At 39.9% G+C, this 27,033-nt stretch overlaps 1 protein-coding gene across 4 annotated transcripts in view; it reads left to right on the top strand.

Annotated features, from left to right (window-relative positions):
* The window catches only part of ITPRID1 (ITPR interacting domain containing 1), a gene marked incomplete at its 3' end in the record, with an annotated part of 104,241 nt that overhangs the window by 69,901 nt on the left and 7,307 nt on the right, over positions 1-27,033 (top strand). For all 4 annotated transcript variants that reach the window (XM_082691796.1, XM_082691793.1, XM_082691794.1 and 1 more), the window contains 2 exons: positions 25,223-25,305; positions 25,697-26,974. In XM_082691796.1, the coding sequence (XP_082547922.1) occupies positions 25,223-25,305; positions 25,697-26,974 (1,361 nt within the window). The remainder of the gene's footprint in view (positions 1-25,222; positions 25,306-25,696; positions 26,975-27,033) is intronic.

Raw genomic sequence — 27,033 nt, 5'->3', positions numbered from 1 at the left:
AATCTGTAGAAATGGTCTCCAGGGAATTTCAAAATTCAATTTTTTATCATTGTTTCTATTATTTTAATGAATAATACTGAGTATACATTCTTATATTCTGAATGAGAAGGCTTTTTCAAAAACCATTATTTGCTCTTTGTTAACTGGAAAGTGAACAAATTATGATTTCCTAGCAGTTGGAAGACCCTGACACATATACCCTTTTAACCTAGTGGGTGCCTGACCCCTACTAGAAGCTGCAAACTGTTTGTTCAATGGGTGAATGAGATGAACAAAAATTTCCCAGGAGCTGTACTTCTATTTATGATAAAAAGACTTCGAGCTCGTCTGGAAATGTCTGCAATGATACAAGACAGATGGACGGACAGAAACTCATGATGGCCAATCCCCTGAGGCTGAAATGAAACCGAGGTCACACAGATAAAACTTTGCAAAGATAATGCAATCCACTATCATAGGCTTCTGTTGGTCTGACATGATGTGGAAAAAGAGCGTTGAATTTAGAGAAAGAAAAGATTTTTTGTGTCCATCAGACTCTCATTTTTAATTATTTATATCAACTATTGTATCAACAAAGGAGTTCATCAGGGAAATGTAAACTGGAGGTTTACATAGAGATACTGAAAAAGAGATATGGACCAAGATATTTCTGGGAAAGTATATTTTTTTCTTGTTGTTTATTTTCCGGTGTGATTAGTGCCAACTCTTTCATACTTTCCAATACCTTCTCAATTTTCTTTTAAAGATTTTATTTATTTATTTAACAGACAGAGATCACGAGTAGGCAGAGAGGCAGGCAGAGAGAGAGGGGTAGGAAGCAGGCTCCCTGCCAAGCAGAGAGCCCGATATGGGGCTCGATCCCAGGACCCTGGGATCATGACCCGAGCCAAAGGCAGAGGCTTTAACCCACTGAGCCACCCAGGCGCCCCCTCAATTTTTTTTTTTTTAAGTAAAACTTTACCTCATGTAGACTAACAAATCTAATAATTTCAGTTTACTCTTGGCATCTCCCCTTACAGTAATTTTCATTCTTTTTTCCTCTGGTTGGGACGATTTCTAAGCCTGCTATGAAGAGTCAACCTTGAGATGTTTTTTCTTTTGCTTTTTTCTTGGGTTAGATTCTCTCTTTCCTAGAGCTCAAGTGTTCTCTCTTTGAATTCTCCTTTTTTGTTTTGTTGTTTTGTTTTGTTCGTAGAACATCCTCCACTGATTTCATTAGATAAAAAGGATGTAGAATCCGAGAACAAAGTTCTGTCCTCACTGTGCCATTCCCATCAGATGGTGGCCCTTTCATTCCTGGTGCATAGTTGTCATGCTAGGATATCTTGGCAACATCACCTTGGAAAATCCTTTTGGTTTTATCTTCATTGGATCTCCAGTTTTGTTTTTGTTTTTGTTTGGTACTTCTCTGTCTTGATGGAGGCCTTCACTTTGATGGAAGGATATTTCTAGTAACTTCTTCAGATGTATGCAAAAAGGGTAAATTTCTTAATTGTGTATCTGAAAATGTCTTTATCCTGCCCTCACACTTGATTAATAAATCGGCTCAGCATCAAATTCTATGTTCATTTCCTGCAAAAATCTGAAGGCTTTCCTCCACTGTTTTCTTGCTTCCGGTGTTAAACTGTTAAGAAGTCTAAAGCCAAGTTCAACCCTGTTTTATTTTTCTGTCTTGTTAGAAATTTAAAGATTTTCTCATTGTTTCTAATGTTCTGAAATTTCATAATGATATGTGTGAGCCTATTTCTCAGTGTCCAGGGTCCATTTTAATCATAAATACATGCCTTTGATTTCAAATTATTTGTTAATAATTTTTAACACGTTTTTCTCATTCTGAAAATTCAATAATTTGCATATTGGCACTAACAAACTAGTCTTCTGCTTTTCTCAGATTTGCTCTCCTGTTTACCTTTTCTAAAAAGTTGGATTGAATCTTTGTTGGAGCCCTAATTTTTTTTATATACTTCTCTGTCTCGCGTGATGCCTTCCTCTGATGGAGGAATATCTCTAGTAGCTTACTAAGACAGATGCTATTTTTTTTTAAAGATTTTATTTATTTATTTGACAAAAAGAGACATAGCCACAGCCACAGTGAGAGAAGCAACACAAGCAGGGAGAGTTAGTGAGGGAGACGCAGGCCCCCTGCTGAACAGAGAGCCTAATGTGGGGCTCAAACCCAGGACCCTGAAATCATGACCTGAGTCAAAGGCAATCACTTAATGACTGAGCCACCCAGGAGCCCCGACACATGCTATTCTTAAAGTTAGGTGTTTGCATCTCCTTCTTGTTTTCCCCTCGTGCGTTTTTAATTTATTCTTCAATTTATTTTTATAATAACTTTATTGAGATACACTTTATATATGACAAAATTCACCCTTATAATATGTACCAATTCAAAGGTTTTAGTGTATTCACAGTTGTGTGAATAACCACCATCACTAATTTTAGAAGACTTTCATCCCTCCCCAAAATAAGCTCCATACCCATTATCAGTCACCTCTTCATTTCTGATGCTCTCGCTCCCTATGACAATTGCTAATCTACTTTTTAGTTTAGTGTCAATTCTGGCCATTTCATGTCATGGAATTGTACAATTTGTGATCTTCTGTAACTGACTTCTTTCACTTAGCATAACACTTTTGAGTTTCATCCACGATGTAGCATGTATCCATACTTTATTCCTTTTGCTATTGATGAATAATATCCTAATACATGGATATGTCACATTTAATTTATCCATTCATTCAGCTGATAGACATCTGGGTAGTTCCCACATTTTGGCTATTATGAATATGCTTCTTTGAACATTTATGTATAAGGTTTTGTGTAGACATACATTTTTATTCCTCTGGGAATATACCTAGGAGTGAGATTACTGGGCCATATGGTAGCTCTCTGTTTAACATTTTGAACAATTGTCAGATCGTTTCCCAAAACAGCTATGCCATTTCATAGTCCTACCGGAGACCTGCCACACAGGTTCAATAGTGACAGTGATCTAGGAATGAGGCTTTTGCATTCCTTTTGTTTTCTCCAGTAAGTGCTAGAGCTGTAGGTTTTCATAGCTTTCATTACTCCAGGGGTCCTGGGTTTTAGAGCTAATGTAGATAGAGCTAGGGAGATGATGACATGATTCATGTAGGATAAGATGTCACAAAATGCATTGTTCTTACTTATATTCAGCTACCTTTTTCTTTAATATATATCCCTTAGATTGTTGCAGGACTTTGGTTAATTTCTAGAGTTCTGAAAGAGTCAATTTTGACAATTCTTGCCAGTGTTCATGTTACTTTCATGGAGTAACAGGGTTTGGAGGTGTAGAAGTACTTCTCTCCTTTTATGTCTTTGTAATAAAACATGTCTTTACTGGAGCTTTAGTAGGATAATTAAAAGAAAAAAAACTATGTGTTCATTCTAACATTTTAGTCCAGTCCTATGTTTGTGTTATTTTTCAGTAACAATGGATTTTAAATTTGCTACTAGTGGAATATCAGGTAGTAAGACACACCAGAAGGAAAGATATTCTTAGTCAAGGCCATCTTTATTTTAAATTCCCATATGATCAGCAGTCTGTTTTGTTTCCGTCTGAAGCCAGATCCAGTGGTTATGTTTATATTTATGTTATATACCCAATAACACTCTGGACATTTCTGAATTTGAAAAATGGTTCCTCAGAAATTCAGGTATCTTTTTTAAAAAATATTTCATATGCAGGTATCATTTTGAACTCTTTGTTGCCCTTTGTACAACATAAAGATATTAAGTTACATTGGTGTCCTTGTCAGTTAGTAAGGGATCGATATTTTCTAGCTCATAGGTTTGTTCTTCACATCACCTGTGCGATTGCTCAAGCAGTCAGGCTTAGTATCTTTTTTAGGTTCCAGACTTTGGCTCAGAGAAGTTAAGTGACTTGCCAGAGAATAATCCGTTACTGTGCACCAAGTTTAGGCACTGAATCCTGGTCTCCTATATGAAAAAGTTTAGAGATTTCTTCAATACATCATCCAGTGTCCTTGCTCCCAGGTAGGATGGAGTGTTCAGTCATTGTTTAGTATCAAACATCCAATGCTTAAAGTACCGATACAACCTCCAAGATCTTCTTAAGCATCTAAGATAAGGGGCTGGGGAGATGAGTCCAGGGATGTGTCCAATAAAGGATCCTTTACCAGGGAAGGCTGGAAGTAGATACCTTTGCTTTTGGAGGGGAAGAGGGCATGGAAGGGACTATGAGACTTGAGCTCATTCGCTTATCTGAAAAATAATTCTGCACCAGGGCTGCGGCTTTATACCTTTTCTAACCATTTAACAAATATTTATTAGGCACCCGTTGTGGGTCCAGAGCTGTAAATAATACCGACAATGCCTCTACAAAAAGAAAAGATGACATATAATTAATAGGTATATATGCCTCATGAATACAGTAATTTTCTCTGTTTTCATTTTCATCAATTTCCATGATACAGCGGTTCAACTGTATCCCCAGATCCTTAGGACATATGCAGATCCTGGTACATAATTGGTGTTCAATAAATATTTATGGAATTAATTAACTAACAAGATCATTTTAGATTTTTTAAAGGTTATAAAAATATAAAATGGGCTAATATAGTTTAGAGTGTCCTGGTCCATGGAGGTATATTTTACTGGATAATTAAGGAATGTTTTCTGAGGAGACAGTATCAGACACCATTGTCACCTGACTTTAGAGAAGTCATTGCTTCTATTTTGAAACCAACTCCAGAAAGAACCACTGAGAAAACTCCTGACTCAGCAGCTGCTTTTCTGCTTTCGGATCACGAGGAATCCTAAATTGTCCTTTCTTGTCCCCTGGCATAGAATGGCAGGGATGGACACTGGATCTCACTGAGGGTCCACTGCTAATAGTGTCCATCCCCATCATCCAAGGGACTAGATAGATATTTTAGTTATAAGCTGCGGGCTTGAAAATGTAACTTAGTTCAGGTTAATCTTAGATTAATTTTTGAAAGGAGAATAAGATAGCTTCCAGGACAAATATATTGACTAGCAAAATTGTAGAAGTTACCATCATCCAGAATTAACCCTTAGAAAAATAAAATGATAGGGGTTCACCAAATACATACAGCCAATATATTCTCATTTCTTCTTTGGGTGTGGATATTGGACTGACTGGAGATAACACCAAAAATTGGATAATGTGTGCTTTTTTGGAAAAAGGTCAGGTCACATGTATTATTTGTGTGACCAATGATAAGTTATCTGAGGCCCACAAACCTCAATGCTCCTATTTTCATGATGGGCATGACAAAGTTTACCTAACTTGGCAGTTGCAAGAATGCGAGAGGGCATGTAGGGAACATCACAAGCAGTAACAGCAAACAGGAATGGTAGCTATTAGTACTATTGTTATGAATATGGATTCATCCCACAGATCATTTGCAAATCCTCTTCTGTCATTTCTATGAACAAAGATATAAAGACATGATCAGTGATTATCAATGTATCGTCCTTACTTGTTTAAGGAAAATGAAACATTAACTGATTTAAAAAATGGAAATCCTTTCTCTAATGCTTATGAGTAAAGCGTGTGTAATTGCTTCCCCACTTTAAACTTCAGGTAAGATCAAGACTGTTACTAGTAATACTCTAAGTATCGAAATAAAGATCCGGACTGTTACTAGTAATATTCTAAGTATCGAAGTAAAAACTAATACAAGTAGTATGTTAAACTGTCCTGGGAATTCTAACTCAGTATTCTGTCAGGAGGCCTGCTTTGACAGTGTTACAAAATGCCTCTTATAATACAGACATGTAAATTGTTGGAATTCTTGCAAATTTCAAGAACTGTGGTTTGTTATCAGTATATTAATAGCATCATCTTTAATGGATCATGGCTTTCAATTGTGGCATTTCTTGATTTTTTAAAAATGTAAGTCATTGTTAATTTATTTTTCTTTATTATATTTATGGTAAGCCCTTTAGGGCCCAATGATAAATATTTACGTATCTGGGCTTTTTGCTTTCAATAATCAGATTTTTTAACAGGCAGGTTCTAGAGCTCAGTTATGAATCATCGTTACTGTTCGTCTCAGAAACTCACCTTGGGGGAAGGTTTGTGTTAAAGTGTTTTATTAAGATGTATTCCCAGAAAAAAAAAAAAAAAAAACAAACATAGGGGACTGAGGAGTGGGACTGTGATGAGAAGGAGGTAATACACTTTTTAACACACCCTTCCACATAGCAACAAAGATCTAATTTTTTCATCATCTCATTGAGTGCACAGGCAGTACCTGTTATTTTAGCTCTGAAAATAGCTAGTAGCTTAAGTCACACAGTAGATTCCCCCAGATAACCGGAAGAGTAGTTTTCAATGGCTTTTTTCTGATTTCCTCTGTGCCCAAAGCAAGAAACAGCATGAGGATTATGCACAAGTGAATGAGACAAAAACACAAGACCAGGAAGGTTTCTAAAATGCATATGCAACAGCATAAACACATTAGCTTGTCTTTCAAACAACTGTCAGACTTCCCAACTTCCCCTGCCTTTTTTTTTTTTGCCTTCAAAATCTGTGCAATCCATTGATAAATGCAATGATTTTAATCTTGGTGGTTTGCGTAGATGGTGTCACTGGCCTGGTCATGTTCCAATCTAGATAATTATGTCTGCTCTTCCTCCCGGCCCCTGTTGCTTCTGTTCTGAGTGGCATTCTTCTTTCTTTTTAAACCAACTGCTCCTGGGCACCACTGTGGGATGGGAAAGAGCTGCAGGGAGCTGCCCCAGAGATAGGTGTGGATCAGGTGTGCCTGTCCTGGCACAGTTGGTCTATTGACATGTTCAATATATAGAGCATTTGGCATCTTGCAGGAAGAAAGGCCTAGAGAAGATCTTATCATTACTACCCTCAGCAGATGCAAAGCATTGCTCTCATTAGGATGGAAATAACACCAATGATTAAGAATTGGTAGACCTTTGCGGAGAGGGTGATTTGTGTAAAGGAGTTTCTCTGTCTCAAGTGTTCATTGAGAACCTATAATGAAATCAGCCTTACAGTTAGGTTGCCCAAAGGTATCCTACTTCTGTGCAGTATTAAGGATTTCTAAGTTAAGCAAGATGGGCATTGAAATACCAACCAGGTATCCCCAACAATTTAATTGAAAGAAAATGTGTTATTAGCACAAAGTCAGAACCATCTTGCTTTTTGTGAAGAAAACTTCATTGTGAGTAGAAATTAAGAGATCACACAAATTATTTCAGAGAAAAGTCATCCCAATTGGTCTCCTCCATCAACAGTTGTTCTTTGGGCAAGTCCTTTACTTTCCAAGTAATTCAATGTCTTATTTTCTTTCTTTCCTTTTTTAAGATTTTATTTGTTCATTTGATAGAGGGACAGAGCAAGCACAAGCAGGGGAAGTGACAGAGGGAGAGGGAGAAGCAGGCTCCCCACTGAGTAAGGAGCCCAAAGTGGGCCTCAATCCCAGGGTACTGGGATCATGACCTGTGCCAAAGGCAAATGCTTAACTCGCTGAGCCACCCAGGTGCCCCCAGTGTCTCATTTCCTAAGGAAAAAAAGAAATACCATACGATCTGGTGATTTTCTGATTTATGGTTGTGCCCCCCTCCAGTTTTTGCAGGAGGACACTATCTAAAATAAGTTCAGTTAACTTGGTTGAGGGAATGGAGATAAAATAGCTGGATTTCAGGAAAAAAAATTTGACTTCTTCAGAAGAGATATGCTTAAAATTATTTCTAACAACACAAATTACTGCAGGAGAAGAAAATATAGTCCCTTTTCTATTTTAGCAAGGGAAATGGTGGGAAAAGAACTTCAGAAGCATACTTATATTTATTGTGGTTTCAGAGATTGTATGTCTCTTCAGACATTCCATGCTTGTTGTAGCCTTCCAGTCATCCTAAGAAAGCCTGGAGGAGGCAGAAGCCATGTTGCTTACAGACGTTAGGAATTGTCATTCCCTTTTGAACGCCTTAGTGCTACAGGTGCAAGGGCTGTGATGTCCCTACCAAGATCAGTAGTGTAACCAGTTCTCCAAACCCGAGAGCTTTTCTGCTTTGTGTTTATCTTTCCAGTCACCGCACAATTTGCCCCTCTTCCCCTACAATAGAACCAATAGCCCATAACAAATAACTGGGGCTGCTCATGGGACAAGTGTCCATGATTCCTTGGAGTTCCGTCTCATGTCCTTTTCTTCTGATATAACAATCCTATTGGAGGCATCAGGGTGTTGCCACCTCTGGGTACCCACATTTCACAAAACCTTTGGTCAAGAAAGGTGAGGTACAGAATGTTTTGTTTTGTTTTGTTTTTTGTTTTTGCTTATCCATTGCTCACTTCCAAGACAAAATGCCTCCAGGAGATTCTTCTCCTAAGAGAAGGTAGACATGATGTTGGAAAAGGTCTTGAGCCAAGAAAGCCAAAGGGAGCAAAAAAAAAAAGGCCAGAAGCAGATTTTCAGAAACTTGCCTTCCTTAATTGGATTATAATGTAGAGCACCATAATTATAGTTGAGGATCAAGACTTACCCACAGTTATTTCTAAATTGTGAATGAGGAAATCAGTACTCGTAAAAGTTAAGGAACTTGCTCAAGTTCACCCAGCTGGCAAGTATTGGCATCAGGACAAAGCCCAGAACTTTCTGACTCCAAATGGCATGCTCTGCCCAGATTCCATGCTGTAAATAACTGTATTATAAAATGTGCTTTGCTGATGCAGATTGCATTCTATTAGAAGCCAAAATGGATAAGATGATTTATCACATGAAATCACAAAGTATTTCAGAAGTCACTCTGGACTACCCAACTGCCCATTGCCTTATATATAGTATGGCAGAGAGAGGAAATCCCTCCTCCCACTGTTCCCAGTCTCTGTGTTTGCCACTGTCTTCTCCCAATTTCTAAAATATACTCACATTATCTTTAATTTTTTCATTTTAACCATAATATCTTATGAGTATTTTATTTTATTTTTTTAAAGATTTTTATTTATTTATTTGACAGACAGAGATCATGAGTAGGCAGAGAAGCAGGCAGAGAGAGAGGAGGAAGCAGGCTCTCTGCTCAGCCCCATGCGGGGCTCCATCCCAGGACCCTGGGATCATGACCTGAGCCAAAGGCAGAGGCTTTAACCCACTGAGCCACCCAGGTACCCCTTTATTAGTATTTTCAAAGAGATTTAGCTCCCCTTTCCTTTTCTTTGTCTGTAAATACATGCAAAGTATTCTTTCTCTATCTCCGTAGGCTTCGGGGAACCATGTTGAGCCAATATGCATGCTCATGTGAGATATTTAAAGGCAGAATTGGGGTCATGCTTATCTTCAGGCAATCAAATTTTTGTCATTATAAGATAAAGGGCTTAATGTCTACATCTCTAGGCCAACCCTCGTACTTTCCCAGAGGGGAAACAAAGGCTCATGATGTTAGTGATTTGCTCCAAGGGCAATAAGTGATAAGCTCCAAGTGATAATTAGTTAAAACCAGGCCCAAGACTCTCAGTTTTGAATCTTCAATTCTAGTTATTTAATGATTAACAAATTCTCTGTATAACACGATCCTAATTTGTTCTTTGTTGAAACTCTATGTACCAAGCCAAGGTTAAGCCGGTCATTCCACTATACCACAGCATTTTGAGGTTAAGAATAGTGTCTGACTTCTCTTCAATACCCATAATTTACCTTAGTGCCTGGCTTGGAGCAAATATTTAAAAATACGTATGTTGGCGACCAAACAGGTTTTTAAATAAAGCGTGTTCTTTAAATATTTAAAAAACCAGAGTAGACGTTTCTTAGGATGTCTTTTTAAAAATCTTTTCCTCAAAAAATAAAAATAAAAAATAAATTTTTTTTTCCTTTAGGAACTTATTTTATAAATGCTTAATCAAAATAAAATGATCTCACCTTCAATTAAAACACTATATTTCAGATTCAGCGACACTAAATATTAACAAGAAGTTTATTTACAGATATTTAGTGATGATAAAAACCTTCAGAAAACTTTGCTCAGACTTCTTTATCTATGGCTCAATCTGTGATTTTTCCAGTGTTAAAAGGAGCCCAAGTTGATTCTAAAATCAAAGAACAGACAGAAGTTCAAGTGGGTTGTAATCTTGGCAAAAACATGTTCTACCAAGGGAGAAAAAAAAAAAAAGAATTCAGCCTCCAAATCTGTTCCTGTGCATGCGTCTTCTGGTTTTCCTTTCGTGTGAGCAGAGTCCAGGAAAAAAAAATCATAGCATCACATAAAGCAATCGAGGATATTTCATGCAACTAAAGATATAGAAATTGCTTGTTTGACATGAGACCGACTGCATGACTCCTTTTGAAAGGGCGATTTGCAAATAGGCTACCTTATGACCACAATTATATTTTAAGTTTGGGTGATAACCTTATGTTCTGAGAACTGCCATTGTAACATTTTATTTATTTATTTATTTTTATATTATCATATTTTTTTTGTAATGTGATGTTCATCACCATACAGTACATCATTAGTTTTTGATGCAGTGTTCCAAGATTCATTGTTCGTGTACAACACTCAGTGCTCCAGCAATCCATGCCCTCCTTATTACTGATCACTGATCTCACCCATCCAACCACCCCCTGCCCTTCTGAAACCCTCAGTTTGTTTCTCAGAGCCCATAGTCTCTCTTGGTTCCTCTCCCACTCCGATTTCTGCCCTTCATTTAATTGTCCTCCATGCCGTTAGTAACATTTTAAATTGCGGTCACCAAACTGGTGCTACTAGATAGAAATAAGTTTTCCTAATACATTTCTTGTTTCTATTTTACTATTTACAGATCTGAGGTTGACCTTTCCGTTTGTTATCATGTTTCCCTTTGCTGTCATGAATACTGCAAAGAACAGCTTTATTTGAGTTCCCTCCTGTAGTGATTTCTCGGGATTTCTCTTCTGAATAGTTTTTAACACTTGAATCCAGTTTTCCCATGTCAAGGAAATCATGCTCTACTGGAGCAGCCAGTGCTGTTGGGGCCCCAGATAAAAGGGCTTAGTTTTAAATGTGCCCCTGAACTCTTGTTATAAGGCAGCTTATTCTTTGTAAGGGCCACTAACATCAAAGTTCATTTTCAGAACATTGGACTGAGTCTTCAGAGAGGAGAGGCATGGTTCTATTCGCCATGTATCACCTGCATCTAGTACACTAACACACAGTTTGCCCTCAATAGGTAAATATTGGTGGAATGAATGAACAATTAGGGCAGGCTTCTTCTAGAAGATAGCTAATCATCAGTTTTAAGATGATTTTTATTGCTTAAGAGGCATATTTTGTGAATTGTGTGTTTCTAAAAAAACATAGCTTTGGAAAAATATCCTGGGATATTTTTCATTGCTATCAAATTAAATAAAAAGGCAGTATTAAAATTTTTTTTTGTTATTTAATTTTTTAATTTTTATTTTCACATTTTTTTTTTTTATAAACATGTATTTTTATCCCCAGGGGTACAGGTCTGTGAATCGCCAGGTTTACACACTTCACAGCACTCACCAAAGCACATACCCTCCCCAATGTCCATAACCCCACCCCCCTTCTCCCAACCCTCCTCCCCCCAGCAACTCTCAGTTTGTTTTGTAAGATTAAGAGTCACTTATGGTTTGTCTCCCTCCCAATCCCATCTTCTCCTACCCACTTAAGCCCCCATGTTGCATCACCACTTCCTCATATCAGGGAGATCATATGATAGTTGTCTTTCTCTGCTTGACTTATTTCGCTAAGCATGATACGCTCTAGTTCCATCCATGTTGTCGCAAATGGCAAGATTTCATTTCTTTTGATGGCTGCATAGTATTCCATTGTGTGTATATACCACATCTTCTTGATCCATTCATCTGTTGATGGACATCTAGGTTCTTTCCATAGTTTGGCTATTGTGGACATTGCTGCTATAAACATTCGGGTGCACGTGCCCCTTTGGATCACTACGTTTGTATCTTTAGGGTAAATACCCAATAGTGCAATTGCTGGGTCATAGGGCAGTTCTATTTTCAACATTTTGAGGAACCTCCATGCTGTTTTCCAGAGTGGTTGAACCAGCTTGCATTCCCACCAACAGTGTAGGAGGGTTCCCCTTTCTCCGCATCCTCGCCAGCATCTGTCATTTCCTGACTTATTTATTTTAGCCATTCTGACTGGTTGTGAGGTGATATCTCATTGTGGTTTTGATTTGTATTTCCCTGATGCCGAGTGATATGGAACACTTTTTCATGTGTCTGTTGGCCATCTGGATGTCTTCTTTGCAGAAATGTCTGTTCATGTCCTCTGCCCATTTCTTGATTGGATTATTTGTTCTTTGGGTGTTGAGTTTGCTAAGTTCTTTATAGATTCTGGACACTAGTCCTTTATCTGATATGTCGTTTGCAAATATCTTCTCCCATTCTGTCAGTTGTCTTTTGATTTTGTTAACTGTTTCCTTTGCTGTGCAAAAGCTTTTGATCTTGATGAAATCCCAATAGTTCATTTTTGCCCTTGCTTCCCAGTATTAGAATTTTTGTTTAGCATCTACTCTATCCTTAATCTGTGGCTCTTCCACTGGACAAGCTCGTCAAAGCCTGGGTTGCATCTTTCAATTCTCCTCACTGTTCATCCAGTATCTGGCACAAAGCAGCCATTCAGTAAGTGGTTGTTAAATGAATGAGAATATGTATGAAATAATTTTATCAGAATTTAAAATGACTTGGGGGTAATAAAAAAGAACATGAGTATTACAAAACAGAAAAGAAAAAGCTGACATGGAAGATATTCTTTAGAGAATCATCAACATAAACAGGACAAATAGAAGAGAGTAGGTAGATATGACAGATATGGAAGACAATGCCCAATTCTCTGTCCATCTTTTCTCCAAACTTGAGTGAGCCAAGGTCTCTAAAAACCCAAACTGTGTTTTTCTTAAAAAGCAGATTACTCAGGATTAAAGGAAAGAATACAATACTCTGTCAAAGTTAATCATGCAAGGCATTTTTAGTTGTCTGATTGTATTGTGTCTATCACTCAGGTAAGAAAGAGAAAGTATATTCAAAGGTTTTGACTGAAAAAGTTTGAAAAAGAACTATTTGCCAAGGTGGGCTGGATTCAAGGGGCCACGAAGAGATGGGGAAGCACTCCATGGCTAGTAAGTGTAGAAGGCCATGTGTGAAAAGACAAAGGGAAAGAATCATGCTGCTGGAGCCAGGTAAAAGTGCAAGGCTGAAAAGAGAACACACATGTGCGCACACACACACACACAGAGAACACCTCATCAAGACTCTTACTGTAAAGGAATGCAGCCATTTTCAAAAAACACCCTGAAGGAAGTGGGTGAATAAATGTGCCATGTTCTTTCTCCTGCCCTTCTACCTCCTACTTCTATTGGCACCTCCCAAGGACTGAACACAAGTGCAATCTTGGAGCACAGATGGGACAGAGAATGACCAGAGTGAGGCAGTGGAGGCAAGGAAAGGCAAATGGAAAGCAACCAGCACACACCTGGCTTCCCTAAGAGTCCCTCTTTGTCCCTGATGCAACCATGAGTCCCACATCTGTCCCCTAGACTGCATCTAGATGAAAATCACAAGCTGACTCTTGAAGAAAATCTTACTTCTCCAGCTTGGTGAATCAAAATTTTTTTCCCTTTTCTTAATCCTGGATTATTACTTTTGATGAAGTAGGCTACCACGTGAAAGGACTACCTCCTCTTATTGTCTGAAGATTTGACATAATCACCTGCATATCAACTGGTTAACTCAAGCAACAATAATGTTTGCTCCCAGACTGCTTGACAAGGAGGAAAAAAAAAATACAAAAAAAATCATTGAGACTGCTTGTCTCTAGGCCTGTGGTAGTCGAATCAGTACAGAAACTAAAAATTCCAAAGAACTTAGTATTACAAAATTTGCAATCCACCCATTGTCTCAAATGGTGATGGGGACATCATTCATTTCACCCTGGAAACTTCTAATTTTCTCTTTTCAAATATAGGATAAGCACTGGATCTAAATCTAAATGTGTCATTACATTCTCCCAAGACAGTGAATGCAGGGTTGCTATTAAAAAAACTGGATCTGTGTCCCTCTTTTTTGACTCAGGAACATCTAATAAATAAGGGTCTATGTATACAAAGAAGATATGTGTATTGAAATATTGCAATTTTTATACATTTTTATAGATTCATAGAATCTTTATAGAGTCATAGAAATGTTCTGTTTTAGAAATATTTAATTGAATTAGACTTCTAACTTGTTTCATTCCAAAATTCTGCATGACCAAACCCTTAATTACTTTATGCCACTTAGCTCCAGGCACACTGGCTTCTTTTCTCCTGTGGGTAGGAACATAACTTGTGGGGAGGAGGGAGCAGAGAGAAACACAACAAGTCACTCCCTGTGAATATATTACTCTAAAGTGTCCTTTTCAACAATTGTTAAGGTAATTTGTTGATATGACAGTTTTTAAGAAAATGGTATTGAAAAGATGCCAGAGGAAGCAGTGTGAATTAGGCATTAAAAATACCATGGTCAGACAGTAGGACTAATAAAGAGGTTTTCATGCTCACTTACTTCTCAACAAACATCCTCTTATTAGATGCCCAGAGATAAAGGGGCACAGTATAAAGTGGAAATTCTGTAGCTTAAGAATTCTATACCCTTCAGAGTTGTCATATTTTTAGTGAAGCCTTATTTCAGATAAGCAAAGTCTCAGGAATCATAACTCATATAAGCATAATGCAAATACCATGAAAAATCTTGAAAGAGAAGAAACATGAATAAAAGAATTCAACAATAATATCCTGGATCTAAAATCCTAGATCATACCCAAAAGCTGAATGTAGAAGAGAAAAAGCTGAATGTAGAAGAGAATAAAATTGTCAGCAAATACTGATTAACTGGGGAGTCAATAGACACTGCTTAATTCTTGATGTTGATAATTGCAGTTTGAAATGCTTGGATTTTTTAAGTTACCACCAATTAAGTTTAAAAACACTCTACATGCCTTGTGAATTACCAGAAGGGAAAAGCAATCATTGAAAATATAGTCCACATGGCAAAAGAATAAACATGAAAAATTATTTATATTAATAATACTACCAAATATTGAGGCCAAATAGCCACATTTTGAACATTCAGATAATAAAGAACTATGCTAAATATTTTAAATTACCTCCTTTAATCCTCATTTAAGTCTCTGCTGTTTATGGTGCAGTTCAAAATCAGGTCTATTTAAATGTGAAGTTTGGGGTTTATTAATATAACAGTAAGATAGCAAATATAGATTATAACTTGTGTCCCAATTTTCATTGATTTATATTAGCCATTGGTAATGTTGAACTGATAAATATTTTGAGGCTGGATTCCAGCTCAGCAGAAAAGACTGTTATGGATTATTAGTGATGCTTATTTTCAGATTTGCATCAAGTGTGCCACATATTAGCTACATCAATCCCAGTTCTAAAAATAGAAAACATAAAATCACAAGCGATAAGACCCAGTACATTCTTATGAAAATAGCTATTGATGCAATAAATACCTCTAACAAAGGAAAAGACTCAAAGATCCTTTAAAAAATGTTATTCACATTTATGGGGAGATTGGGTGGCTCAGTTGGTTGAGTGACTCTTGATCTTAGATCAGGTCTTGACTGCAGCATGGTGAGTTCAAGCCCCATGTTGGCCTCCACACTGGGTGTGGAACTTACTTAAAAATAGAAAATAAAATATATATATATAAAATAAAATAAATAAATTTTGTTAAACTGTTAGCCACATTTAAAATAAGGAATCACAGAAAAACTAAAGGAAAAATGAATGGGCAGAAATATATCAAAAAAGCATGCCAGTGCGAAGAAGAAAAAGAAAAGGAAAACAAGGAGCACCTGGGTGGCTCAGTGTGTTAAGCCTCTGCCTTCAGCTCAGGTCAAGATCTCAGGGTCCTGGGATCGAGCCCCACATCAGGCTCTCTGCTCAGCAGGGAGCCTGCTTTCCCCCTCTCTCTGCCTGACTCTCTGCCTACTTATGATCTCTCTCTCTCTCTCTCTGTGTCAAATAAATAAATAAAATGTTTAAAAAGAAAAAGAAAAGGAAAACAAGAATGATAGCACTACTATTAGATAGAATGGAATTTTTACAAAAACCTAGGAAATAAGAGCAAAGCTACCTTAAGAGGCCTAGACATAGTCTTTTCTCTTTTTAGAGACCTCCGAATGAAAATAAATAAATCATTTGACTGAGGGCATTGGAAAATAAATAAGAAAAAGAAATACCATTAATCCAAGAAGTAGGAATCCTGAAATATCAGTACTTATTGTCGAAATTAAAAGTTGTCAAAGAATTTCATCTTTTAAAATGTACCATGGTTAGTGGTTTTAACACTGAGCTCTTCTACAAGTTTAAGAAAGTAATACAACATCAGTTCTCCATGCTGCTTGAGGACATAGAAACAAAGAAGCCTGTCCAGTTATGTTGTACACAGCAACCCAGTCATGACATCACAGTCCAAAACAGAAATGCACATGCTTGCAAACACAAACATGTGCACACACACATTATAAAGAACTTTTGATAAAGAAAAACTCACAAATGTATGCAAAAAAGAAAATTATAAATTGTGTATTATTTTTATTTTATAAAATACACACATACATATGCACAAAGAAACTGGGCTGGACTGAAAGATCTATAGACACAGTCTTGTTATTTTCCTTCATCCTTAGATGATAAGTGATTTTTATTTTCTTATTGACATTTTTTCATTTTCCACATTTTCTTCACCACCACATACTATATGATCCTAAAAAACAACTAACGGTATTAAGCCAAAAGAAGCAGTTTACAGAAGCAACTTCTTTTCGTCTTTTTCTCTTTTGTAATGATGAAGGAGGGTAATTCTCACTAAAGAACAGAGGACAGGGCACCTGCGTGGCTTAGTTGGTTAAGCGACAGCCTTCGGCTCAGGTCATGATCCTGGAGTCCCAGGACCCAGTCCTGCATCAGGCTCCGTGCTCAGCAGGGAGTCAGCTTCTCCCTCTGACCCTCCACTTCTCTTGCTCTCTCTCTCAAATAAATAAAATCTTAAAAAAAAAAAAAAAAAAAAAGAACAGAGGACAGACTGCTAAACCAAGAGCAATAAACAAACAGAGGGAGAGAGAAAAGAAGGAGGAAGGAAAGGAAAAAAAGAAAAAGAAAAAAAGAGAGAGAGAAGGGGTGGGGGAGGAAAGGAGGAAGAACGCCCAGGTAATAAGAAAGAAATTAAAACAAAAATGTCAGCAGGGCACTTGTGGAAATTATGAAAACCTTATGTAGAAATTTTTGTAGGATAGGAACTCCTCCGCCCAAGTATGCTTGGCATAGAAGGAAGAATTAAATTGCTTCAGGAATATTTGCCACAGTCACGAATGTTCTCAACCATTCTTCAGTTCTAGGATCAGAGTCAAGATAAATATAAGCTCTGTGAGAGTGGGTATCTTTGTTGACATTATGCTGGAATTTCTAGAACAGCGTAGGACCCAACAGGCGCCCAGTAACATTTGTGAAATGTGGAAAACAATAAAATGGAGGTTTGCAGTAAACCAATCCCAGGCTGTGTGGTGTGGCCTATTCTCTTCAGAATATTAGCAGTGGCTTGGCCCACAGCAAGAACGGGTGGCAAGGCCCCAGATGACACAAACAGATTTCAGAATGAAGATCAAAATCATCTTGAGGCCATAGAAATGTAGTCTCAACTGAGCTAGATTCAATTTCACAAGAGAACAAAATAGAGACTGAGCTTAGTGTATAACCCAACACTGGGAGCTCAACTTCTGACTAAGCAAAGGGCAGTCCTCTGTTCCATGTTGGTCAGACCCTATCCTAACTCCTAAATCTAGTTCTGAGTGCTGGATTTTATGGCAAACATGACTAGGTAAGCACTTAACTGAAAAGCCCAAGACACTATAACTTGAAAACTGCCCTGTGACGGTTGATTTAAAGACTGGGGAGATTTAAGCTGAGGAAGAAAGGCCTGCAGAGTACAAGCGAGCTGTCTTGAGGAAAAAGGATTAAACATGTTCTGTATTACTCCCTGGATCAAACTATGACCGGTGAATGGAAAAATCAATTGTAGATTCAGCTCAATATAAAGAAGCATTTCGTAAAAAGTATGATATGTTCTGACCAGAGAGAACTAGGTCTCCGGACCACAAATGTGTAATCACTAGCTAGATGGCCATCTGTAAGGAATGTTCTGGAAGGGAATCCTACTTTGGATGATCGGTGGTACCATCCTAACTTCCAGTCTGGAGGATGGACTGTGGCCCACAGAGAACTTTGTTTGTTCTACCAAAAATTTAAAATTACTTTTTAAAATGCCTTCAGGGGAACACACCCTCTGGAGTCCAGGCAGTCCACACCGTCCCTATGGTCTCGCATCCTAGCTGCTTAACAAGCTTTATGCCACCTGCCTCGTTTGAATTTGCATAATCTATACTGTCCAGTGCAGTTCCAAGATAACTTGTTCTGTGACTCAACTTCACCAGCACTGTCACAGAGTTTTCTACCACTGGGGGAACAGAAGGGAGGGGACCATGGCAGGGAAATCCGTGAAATAGCATAGATCAGTGTAGACAGTGAGCCCCAGGCTAAGGCTGGACTATTTCTTTTGCTCTACACAACCCTAGTTTATGGTGCACCCCCAAAGACGTCTTGTCCTTTTCTCCCTCCCTCATTTATGTTTTGATTCCATAGACTTTCTTTTTCCTGAGCCTCTGGGAACTCAAACTACACTAACCTTAAAACTCTCTACTTAGGATTCAGAAGTCTTTATTATCAACTCAGCTCAGGAAAGCAAGCCCTTGGGGTGGACTTTTCTTTCAACTTTCAGCCGTTCAGGGGACTCTGGGCAGGGTCCGGGCTCCTCGGTCCTGTGGTTGGTGTAATGCTGCCACCTGCTGATTATTTGGACAAAGTGCCTGAAGCATCGGTCTCCTCGGGGGCGGAAAGGTTGCAAACTTCTTAGGTAGAGAAGGGGTCCAGCCCAGGCGGGGTCCACCCAACTGGGAGGGTAAAATCTGACTCTGAGAAGACAGGCCTGTGCTAGAAAAGGCCATTTCTAACGAATACTGATATATATAATAGTACGCATGAATGATATTTAACAGTGATATTCATCGTGATTGAGTTCTAATTGATAATATTAAGAGGATGTTCGGCAGCAAAAATTTATATACGTGATTAAATCATCTTTTCCTGTGCCTGAAGTCTTCATATATCCAGTATATCTTATTAGATAGTATCCTCGCTGCAACCCCTCAAGTGACCCATCATCCCCGCATTTATTCTTTCCGGTGTGAGGAAACACTCCGCGCGGATCTAAGTGGCATGGCCAAGCGCACACCACTAGTCAGCAGCAGAGTCAGATTCTGAATCCAGTAGATCTGGTTCCAGATTTTCTAAACGACTCAGTTAAGGGTCCGGCTAGGATCTCAGTAGCCTACCCTGCAAAGAAGGGGCGGGGGGGGGGGGGGGGGGTGGCTGAAAGTATGGGATTAGCAGAGTAAGGGAGCCAGCTGTTTCAAGGGACCTGACAAACCCATAAGGGGATTGGTGGTGGTTTGGAGCAGGAATCCTCCAGTAGTGGCGGGTTTGAATAATTAGATTCAGCTAGGACAAAAGGACTGGTAGGTAGAGGTGAGGTGGGAAGTCAAGGCCCTAATCTAGAGAAGTAAGGAAGAACTGTAGCTCTTTGAGCATATTAAAAGCCTGTGGAAAATCCCATTGATGAGGCTTCTAAAATTCTCCCAGTCTTAGCCTCCATGGTTTCAGGCACTGGGCTGGGTTGGCAGGTGGGCACTGGTGCTACTTCCGTTGCTCTTAGCCAGATGCCTTACTGCCTTCCCTTAAGTCATGCCCCTCCGTGTGAGGACATGGGCAGGACAAGCAGAGCACATTTGCATTAGTCTGTTTGTTTAATCATCTATTGTAGCCATCCTGAGCAAGGAAGTGTCTCATCCTTTGGATCATTTAACTGCCACAACCTTAAGAGAATATTTGGGACATTCAAACCCATTTTTGAGGTGTTTTTCCATCTAGTTGCTGAAAGGGTGGTTTATAGGCGGGGAAGGATGTTTAGTTCTCTGAAGAAACTAAACCATCTGTAAACTGGCCCACACTTTGCTTGGTAACGCTCTCTAAATGATTCAGATGCGTGTATTTGACTTCTAAAATACAAGATAAACAAGCCTCTAGTCCTGGGAGAACTATGCCCAATCCCATCACTTGATCTCACCATCACAGAAAGGCTCTCAAAATCTGATTGTTTCACAAACTCATTTCAATGAGTTTCGGAGGTTATTTTTGTTGTTTGTTCTTGTTCGTTGTGTTTTACACTAGTGCCATTAACTGATGGTAACAGTTATAATTTAAACACATCCTTCCTAGAGGAAATCACTCTTTCTATCTTTTTGGGACCCTTTACTTTGGTGGTTGTTCATTTTCATTTGGACCGGATTGGCGTGGACCAACCAGCACGTGGAGGAATGAACTCTGACATAGAGTTTTGTTCTGGTGCTCAAGTGTATAATTTCATCTTAAGGTTGTAAGAAGGGGGGAGAGGCGCCTGGGTGGCTCAGTGGGTTAAAGCCTCTGCCTTCGGCTCAGGTCATGATCCCAGGGTCCTGGGATCAAGCCCCGTTTCTGGTTCTCTGCTCAGCAGGGAGCCTGCATCCTCTTCTCTCTCTGCCTGTCTCTCTGCCTACTCTTGATCTCTGTCTGTTAAATAAATAAAATCTTTAAAAAAAAAAAAAGGTTGTAAGAAGGGGAAGAGTGACCATTTTGGATGAAGCTTATACTAGAATAATAATTGCTTAGGGATCATCTGGAAAATTTAAATGATAATGATGTACCGGGAGTCCTTCACAGTTTACCGTGCAAATCTTGCACCAAAACATATAGAAAGAAGAGGTTTCAAAGCTGTTCAGTCCATCCTTCAGCAAGTTTCAACCCTGCTGCTGAATATCTCTGGTCCCCCGACACTTACGTGGCTGGGGATGGAGATTGAGGGGTACAGTCAGTCCCATCTTGCTCCCTCCTGTTCCGTGGTCTGTCTACTGCAAACCAGCTTTGGGGGCCAAGTAGAAAAGCTGCCATGGGTCACCAGCACAGAAACTGGGATGGGAGGGTTGTGTGGAAAACTCATGAGGAAGGGCTGCCCACTTGGTGAGGCTGTTCAGTGGAGGGGTTCCAACGGAAGTGGCCAGAGCCCTTCGTAGAGTACCAGAAAAATACTGTATATTCTGCTCTGGCCATTTCAAAGGTTTCTGCCATAATCACCACTGATTTCATACCCATAGGTGTTATAAGAAGAAAAATAGGTGATTTTTTTTCTAACTCTAAAAGGAGCTGGAAGAGTTTTATAGCTCATTATAACAAGAGCACTGAAGTCTTAAATATTACATCATATTGTGTGAATATTACACAAGTAAACTTCCTATAATAAATACACAATGGGTATACACTATTTCCTTTGACAACAAGTAAACAAGTATTCTATTAACCAGGCTAAAGCATCTATAAAGATTGTACATCATAGTCAAAGGAAAACCTCACAGGGAGTTACTTCCACACAAACTACTCAATTTTATAACAGGTGTTTTCTTTGCAGGGGGGAAGGGGCTGGTTTTTCCTTTTATGCTTCTAAGTCTTTGTTATAAACCTCACACTACAGTATTATTATTTTTTGTTTAAATAGTCTGTTGTTATTTTAAAAGATTTAGAGAATTTTTTAAAAATCTGTAAAATGTATCCACACCCAGGGCACATGGATGGCTTGGTCAGTTAAGCGCCCGACTCTTGATTTCAGCTCAGGTTGTGATCTCGAGGTCCTGGGATCCAACCCTGCATCAGCTCCGCACTCATCAGTGAGCCTGCTGGAGATGCTTTCTCTCTCTCTCTCTCCCTCTGCCCCATCCCCTGTGCAAGCTCTCTTTCTCTCTAACTAAATAAATATTAAAAAACAAAAACAGCAACTTACCCAGGGGTGCTGGGGTTGCTGCCATTAAGCGTCTGCCTTCGGCTCAGGTCATGATCCCGGGGTCCTGGATCAAACCCCTCAATGGGCTCTCTGCTTGGCAGGAAGCCTTCTTCGCCCTCTCCCACTCCCCCTGCTTGTGTTCCCTCTCTCGCTGTCTCTCTCTCTCTATCAAAAAAATAAATAAATAAATAAAATCTTTAAACAAACAAACAAACTTACAGACACTTTTTTTCTTTCAGTACTTTTAAGATGTCATCCCACCGTCTTCTCTCTGGGATCATTTCCAGTGAGAAACTCACTGCTTTCCTTGACTTTGTTTCCCTATGTATAATGTGTCTTTTTTGTCTCTAGCTGATTTTAAAATGTTTCTTTATCATTGGTGTTGGACAATTTCATTCTGATGTGCCTTGGTATAATTTTCTTCATATTTCTTGTGCTTGGGGTTTGTCGAACATCTTGCAACAAACTTTTCTTCAAAAATTTCTTCCAGTGTTTCCCGTCCTCTTTGGGATATTCCAGGGACCTATATGTTCAGCTACGTGACGTGTCCCACAGCTCACTGATGTTCTTTTTATTTTTTTTTTAATTTTTTTTTTCTTGAATCTCTGTTTTTGATTTGGGGTAGTTTCTACTGTCATGTCTTCAGTTTCACTATTTTTTCTTCTACAATTCCTAAAATGCTGTTAATCCTATCCAGTATAAATTTTGCCTGAGACATCATGTTTTCATCTCTAGAATTTCAATTTGAGTATTTTTTATATCTAGCAGTCTCCTCTTAACATAGTTAATCTCTCCTCTAGCTTCTTAAACATATGGACTATAGCCATAGTAATTGTTTTAAAGTCCTTTCTTGTGAATTCTAACATTGTCAGTTCTAGATTGGTTTCAGTTGACTGGGTTTTTTTTTCCCCCCCACTATGGGTCATATTTTTTTTTGCTTCTTTACATGCCTGGTGTTCTTTGTTAGATGCCAGATATTATAGATTTTACCTTGTGGAGGCTAGATATTATTTTATTTCTATAAATGCGCTTGAGCTTAGGTCTGGGACATAGTTGAGTCACTTGGTCCTTTCAAGTCCTTTCAAGTCTCACTTTTAAGATATGTGGTGTGGGGGAAATGCTCATTCTAGGCCTAATCATTCCTCAATCCTAAAGCAAGACACCTATGAGTACTCTGCCCCACCAGTGCTCTGGGAATTGTGAGGTTTTGGAGTCTGGCTGATGGAAGATTGCACTATTCCCAGCCTGGGGACTCCTAGGCACTGTGTCTTCTAAGCCTTTCCAGTGATTCTTTCCCCAGCCTGTGGTGTTTCCTCACACACATGTGCAGTTCAGCCCCCAGCTAAATACTCAGGAGGGTTTCTGTGACTTCTCTCTGTGAAGATCTCTCCTCTCTCCCACTCTTCCCTGAAAACTCTAGCTGGCTCAGTCATTCCAGACTCTTCATTTTGTCTCTTCAACTCAGAGAATCTGCCGGGTGCTGCCTGAGTCTGCCCTCCCTCGCTACACCACAGCCTATAAACTATCTCAAGGCAGGAAGCTGGGTGATTATACAGCTCGCATTATTTGCTCTTACATCTCAGGGACACCCATTTTTAATTGCCTGATGTCCATATTCTTGAAACTGTTTTTCATATACTTTGTCCAGTTTTTCAGTTGTTTCAGGTGGGAGGAAAATCTAGTTCTTATTACTTCAGCTCGTCAGAAGCGGAAGTCTTCTTTAGGTCAATGACCAGTCAATATTTTCCATATTTTACCCTTCTCTATATAGTAAGAGAGGTGATAACAAGATCAAAGACATTGTTTTCTCAAATTTCTTCCATGTGTCTAGGATTCAGCTGTTGAAATTTATATCCTTTTATTTTTATTTGATACAGAGAGAGAAATGATGAGAGAGAGAGAGCAAGCGGGAAAGAGAGAGGTTGGGGAGCTGCAGTCAGAAGGAGAGGGAGAAGCAGACTCCCCACTAAGCAGGGAGCCTGATGCAGGACTCAATCCCAGGACCTTGAGATCATGACCTAAGCCGAAAGCAGACACTTAACTGACTGAGCCAACCACATGCCCAAGGATATTCTTTCTACTTCTTGTAGAAGAAGGGCTACACTCCAAACACTCTCCTCCCAGGCGACTTCCTCTTCTAGCCCATAAAGTATTTCTCCTTAGGTAAGAGAAAAAAAAATCTTCCAATTTAATCTTTAGCAGGTTCATCCTGGAGTAGCCACCCATATTCCCCACCCCTGCTAATATAACACAATATCTATGGTAAAAGTTCAGATAAATTTAGAATTTCCAGAGGCTCATATTTACAGAATTGTTACCTGCCCTCACTTCATGTAGTTCTTTCTTTGCTCCTTCCAGCCTTTTGCAATGACAGGAGAAGCAGTCTAAAACATGAACATGGCCTTATAGTCATATAGAGTGCAGATGAAGCTAGTAAGGTTCTTATCTAACATTTAATTTAAAAAAAAAAAGAATATATATGTCTTAGGCAGAGCTGCTGTAACAGAATACTACAGACAGGGTGGCTTATGAACAATAGGAATTTATTTTTCACAGTTCTGGAGGCTAGAAGTTCAAGGTCAAGGTGCTGGCAGTTTCAGTGTCTCATGAGAAACCACTTCCTGGTCCACAGATGGTCATCTTCTCACTGTGTTCTTACATGGTAGAAGGGGCAAGGGAGTTCTCCTCTCTGGGGACTTCTTTTAAGGTATTTTGCAAAGTAGTAACCCCACGAATGAGAGCTCTGCTCTCCTTACCTGCCACTCCCTGAAGGCCCCACCTCCTAATACCATTACCATGGGAGTTAGTATTTCAATGTATGATTGGAGGGGGGTGTGTGCATAATATTCAGTTCATTGCAAAATACATACAGAGATATATACATTTTGTTTTTTATTGTATTGTCAGCATGGCATTTAAGGGCTATGCATTTCCTTCTGGATTCTCTTCCCCTTATTAAAGACGCATCTGCAATCATTTGCTATTTTGTCTTAAGAGATGGTCATTCTTTCTCCTTTATTTTGTGTTTTACTCCTTGTATCAGGAAACCAGTGACACAGTTTTACCTGGACCCTCTGACAATCAAGAAAATAGACCCTTAGAATTCTCCCACTCATCTCTATTTCCATGCATTGGGCATTTATTGAGGATCTTTGGCCTGTCTGGCACAGAGAGGGTTTGATCTCAGTCCTTCTGACACCCCACTTCCCTTCACTGACCCGAGGCCTCGTGACTTCTTTCCACAGGTGCCATAGTGAACAGAGAAAACAGCTGCCAGTCTGACAGCAGCGGATTCCTGGACGACCCCCTGGAACCATTCTCCTTGCAGGTAGAGGGCCACTGGTGGGTTGGAATTGGAGTAGAAGGAAAGATAAACAGAAAGCCCACCACACTGCCATATTGGGGAAGGGCAGCCAGCCCGTAGAAGACATGCACCACAGGTACCCAAGGGGCGGGGGATTGGAGTCACACTAAACAAGGTGCCAGAAAGCTTAGCATTCCTTTCCTTTTTATTTTCTTTTGATTTTACCAAACAAGGAAGCGAGCTGCATAGACGGAAGAGCTTAGTTAAAGTGTGACCTCACGGAAGCCTGAGTTTGTAACTTTTATTTCCGGACCCCTAAGTTGGGTAATGACAAGGGACAGACACAAGCGCATCTTAAACCAATCCCTTCCCCACCGTCCTGACCCATTTGCTTTTATCCTGATTTCTCACACAGATGCCTTCCTTGCCAAGCAGCCAGAGTCCTGTTGAGAATGGATGTAGAGAGCCAAGGGATCAGAGCCAGTGCTTAGTGCCACCCCAGGACTGCCAGCGAGAGTCAGATGAATCTGATTCCAAGAGTATGGTGAACACAGCCTTTTCAAATCAAGACTGGAGTGTCATGGAAGAAAAGGCCTCAACATCTACAGTGGAGGAAGAGTCTCTGTTTGAGGATATGGAGAAGCCTCCAGAGCCATTGACCCCATATACAGCCCTTGACGGGACCCCCAGAGGGGGAGAACACCCAAGGAAAGGCAGCCATCCAAGGCAGGACTTTCCCAGGCCCCAAACTGGAACTGAGGCCCTGGTGGGTCCAGCTAGCTCCAGGTGGGACTGTCCTCTGGGGTTTAGGCTACCCCATAGCACTGAAGCCAAGGATGGGTTTCTGAAGCTTGAGGGAGCTGAGGAAACATCCGTGCAAAGGCACCACTGCAAGTCCCGAAGACCACAGGAAGCTGATCCTGCTCATGACAAGCGTCATGTAGGCGCTGAGGCAACCTGTCCTAACACCAATAGTACCTCAGTGACAGGAGAGAGCCCACCACAGCATGTCCCGAGACCCAGCAATGTCACGTCCTATACAGTTGACCTTATTCAAACATCTGCGAAGTTCATTCCCCACCTTGACAAACCTGCTGGAGATACTCCCCACGCAAAGCCAGTATGTCATGCTTTGGGTCAAATACCACATCGGGCAGAATCTGAGAGGGGAAAGTTTCCTCCAAACGCTGACTCAAATGCTGCTGGTTCCAAGTCAGTGACAATCCAGATGTCCTCCAACCTGGCATCGGCTGCTCTGAATGCTGGGGCTTTGGGGACTGATTCTAAAGGAACAGCTTTAGAATGCACCATGGGTGACCTTGCTCCCACAGCAGAACCAGGACTGGAGACAAAATCAAGACAGTGCCGTGATGTTTCTGTTCAGGCCGATATACGTGAGCTTAGACCCTGTCACTGCTGTTCAGGGCAGAGTAACAAGGCCCGGCGCCTCACCAAATCTGTCTCTCTGGACACAGGCTTCCCTTATATCTGCCCAACGGGCATCTGCCACGCTGAACCCACCCACAGCTGTGTCTGCTGTCATCACCAGCCCCACTGCCATTCAGAGAGGCAGAGCCCCAGCCCTGTGTCTTCAGCCTGTAGACACTGCCTGTGCTCCCATCACCATCTGGAAGCCCAGTTCATGAAGACTTTGAGCATCCTTCAGGACACCACAGTGAAGGAGCTGTGCTCTGTAAGTATTCCTCTCTGCCAAGACAGGGTGGAAGGCCGCTGGAGCAACACCACCTCAGG

The sequence above is a fragment of the Mustela nivalis genome (assembly GCF_964662115.1).
Source record: "Mustela nivalis genome assembly, chromosome: 12".
NCBI classification, from domain to species: domain Eukaryota; kingdom Metazoa; phylum Chordata; class Mammalia; order Carnivora; family Mustelidae; genus Mustela; species Mustela nivalis.
The sequence above is the reverse complement of the archived record's forward strand: the minus strand, read 5'-3'. Positions and strand labels throughout refer to the sequence as shown.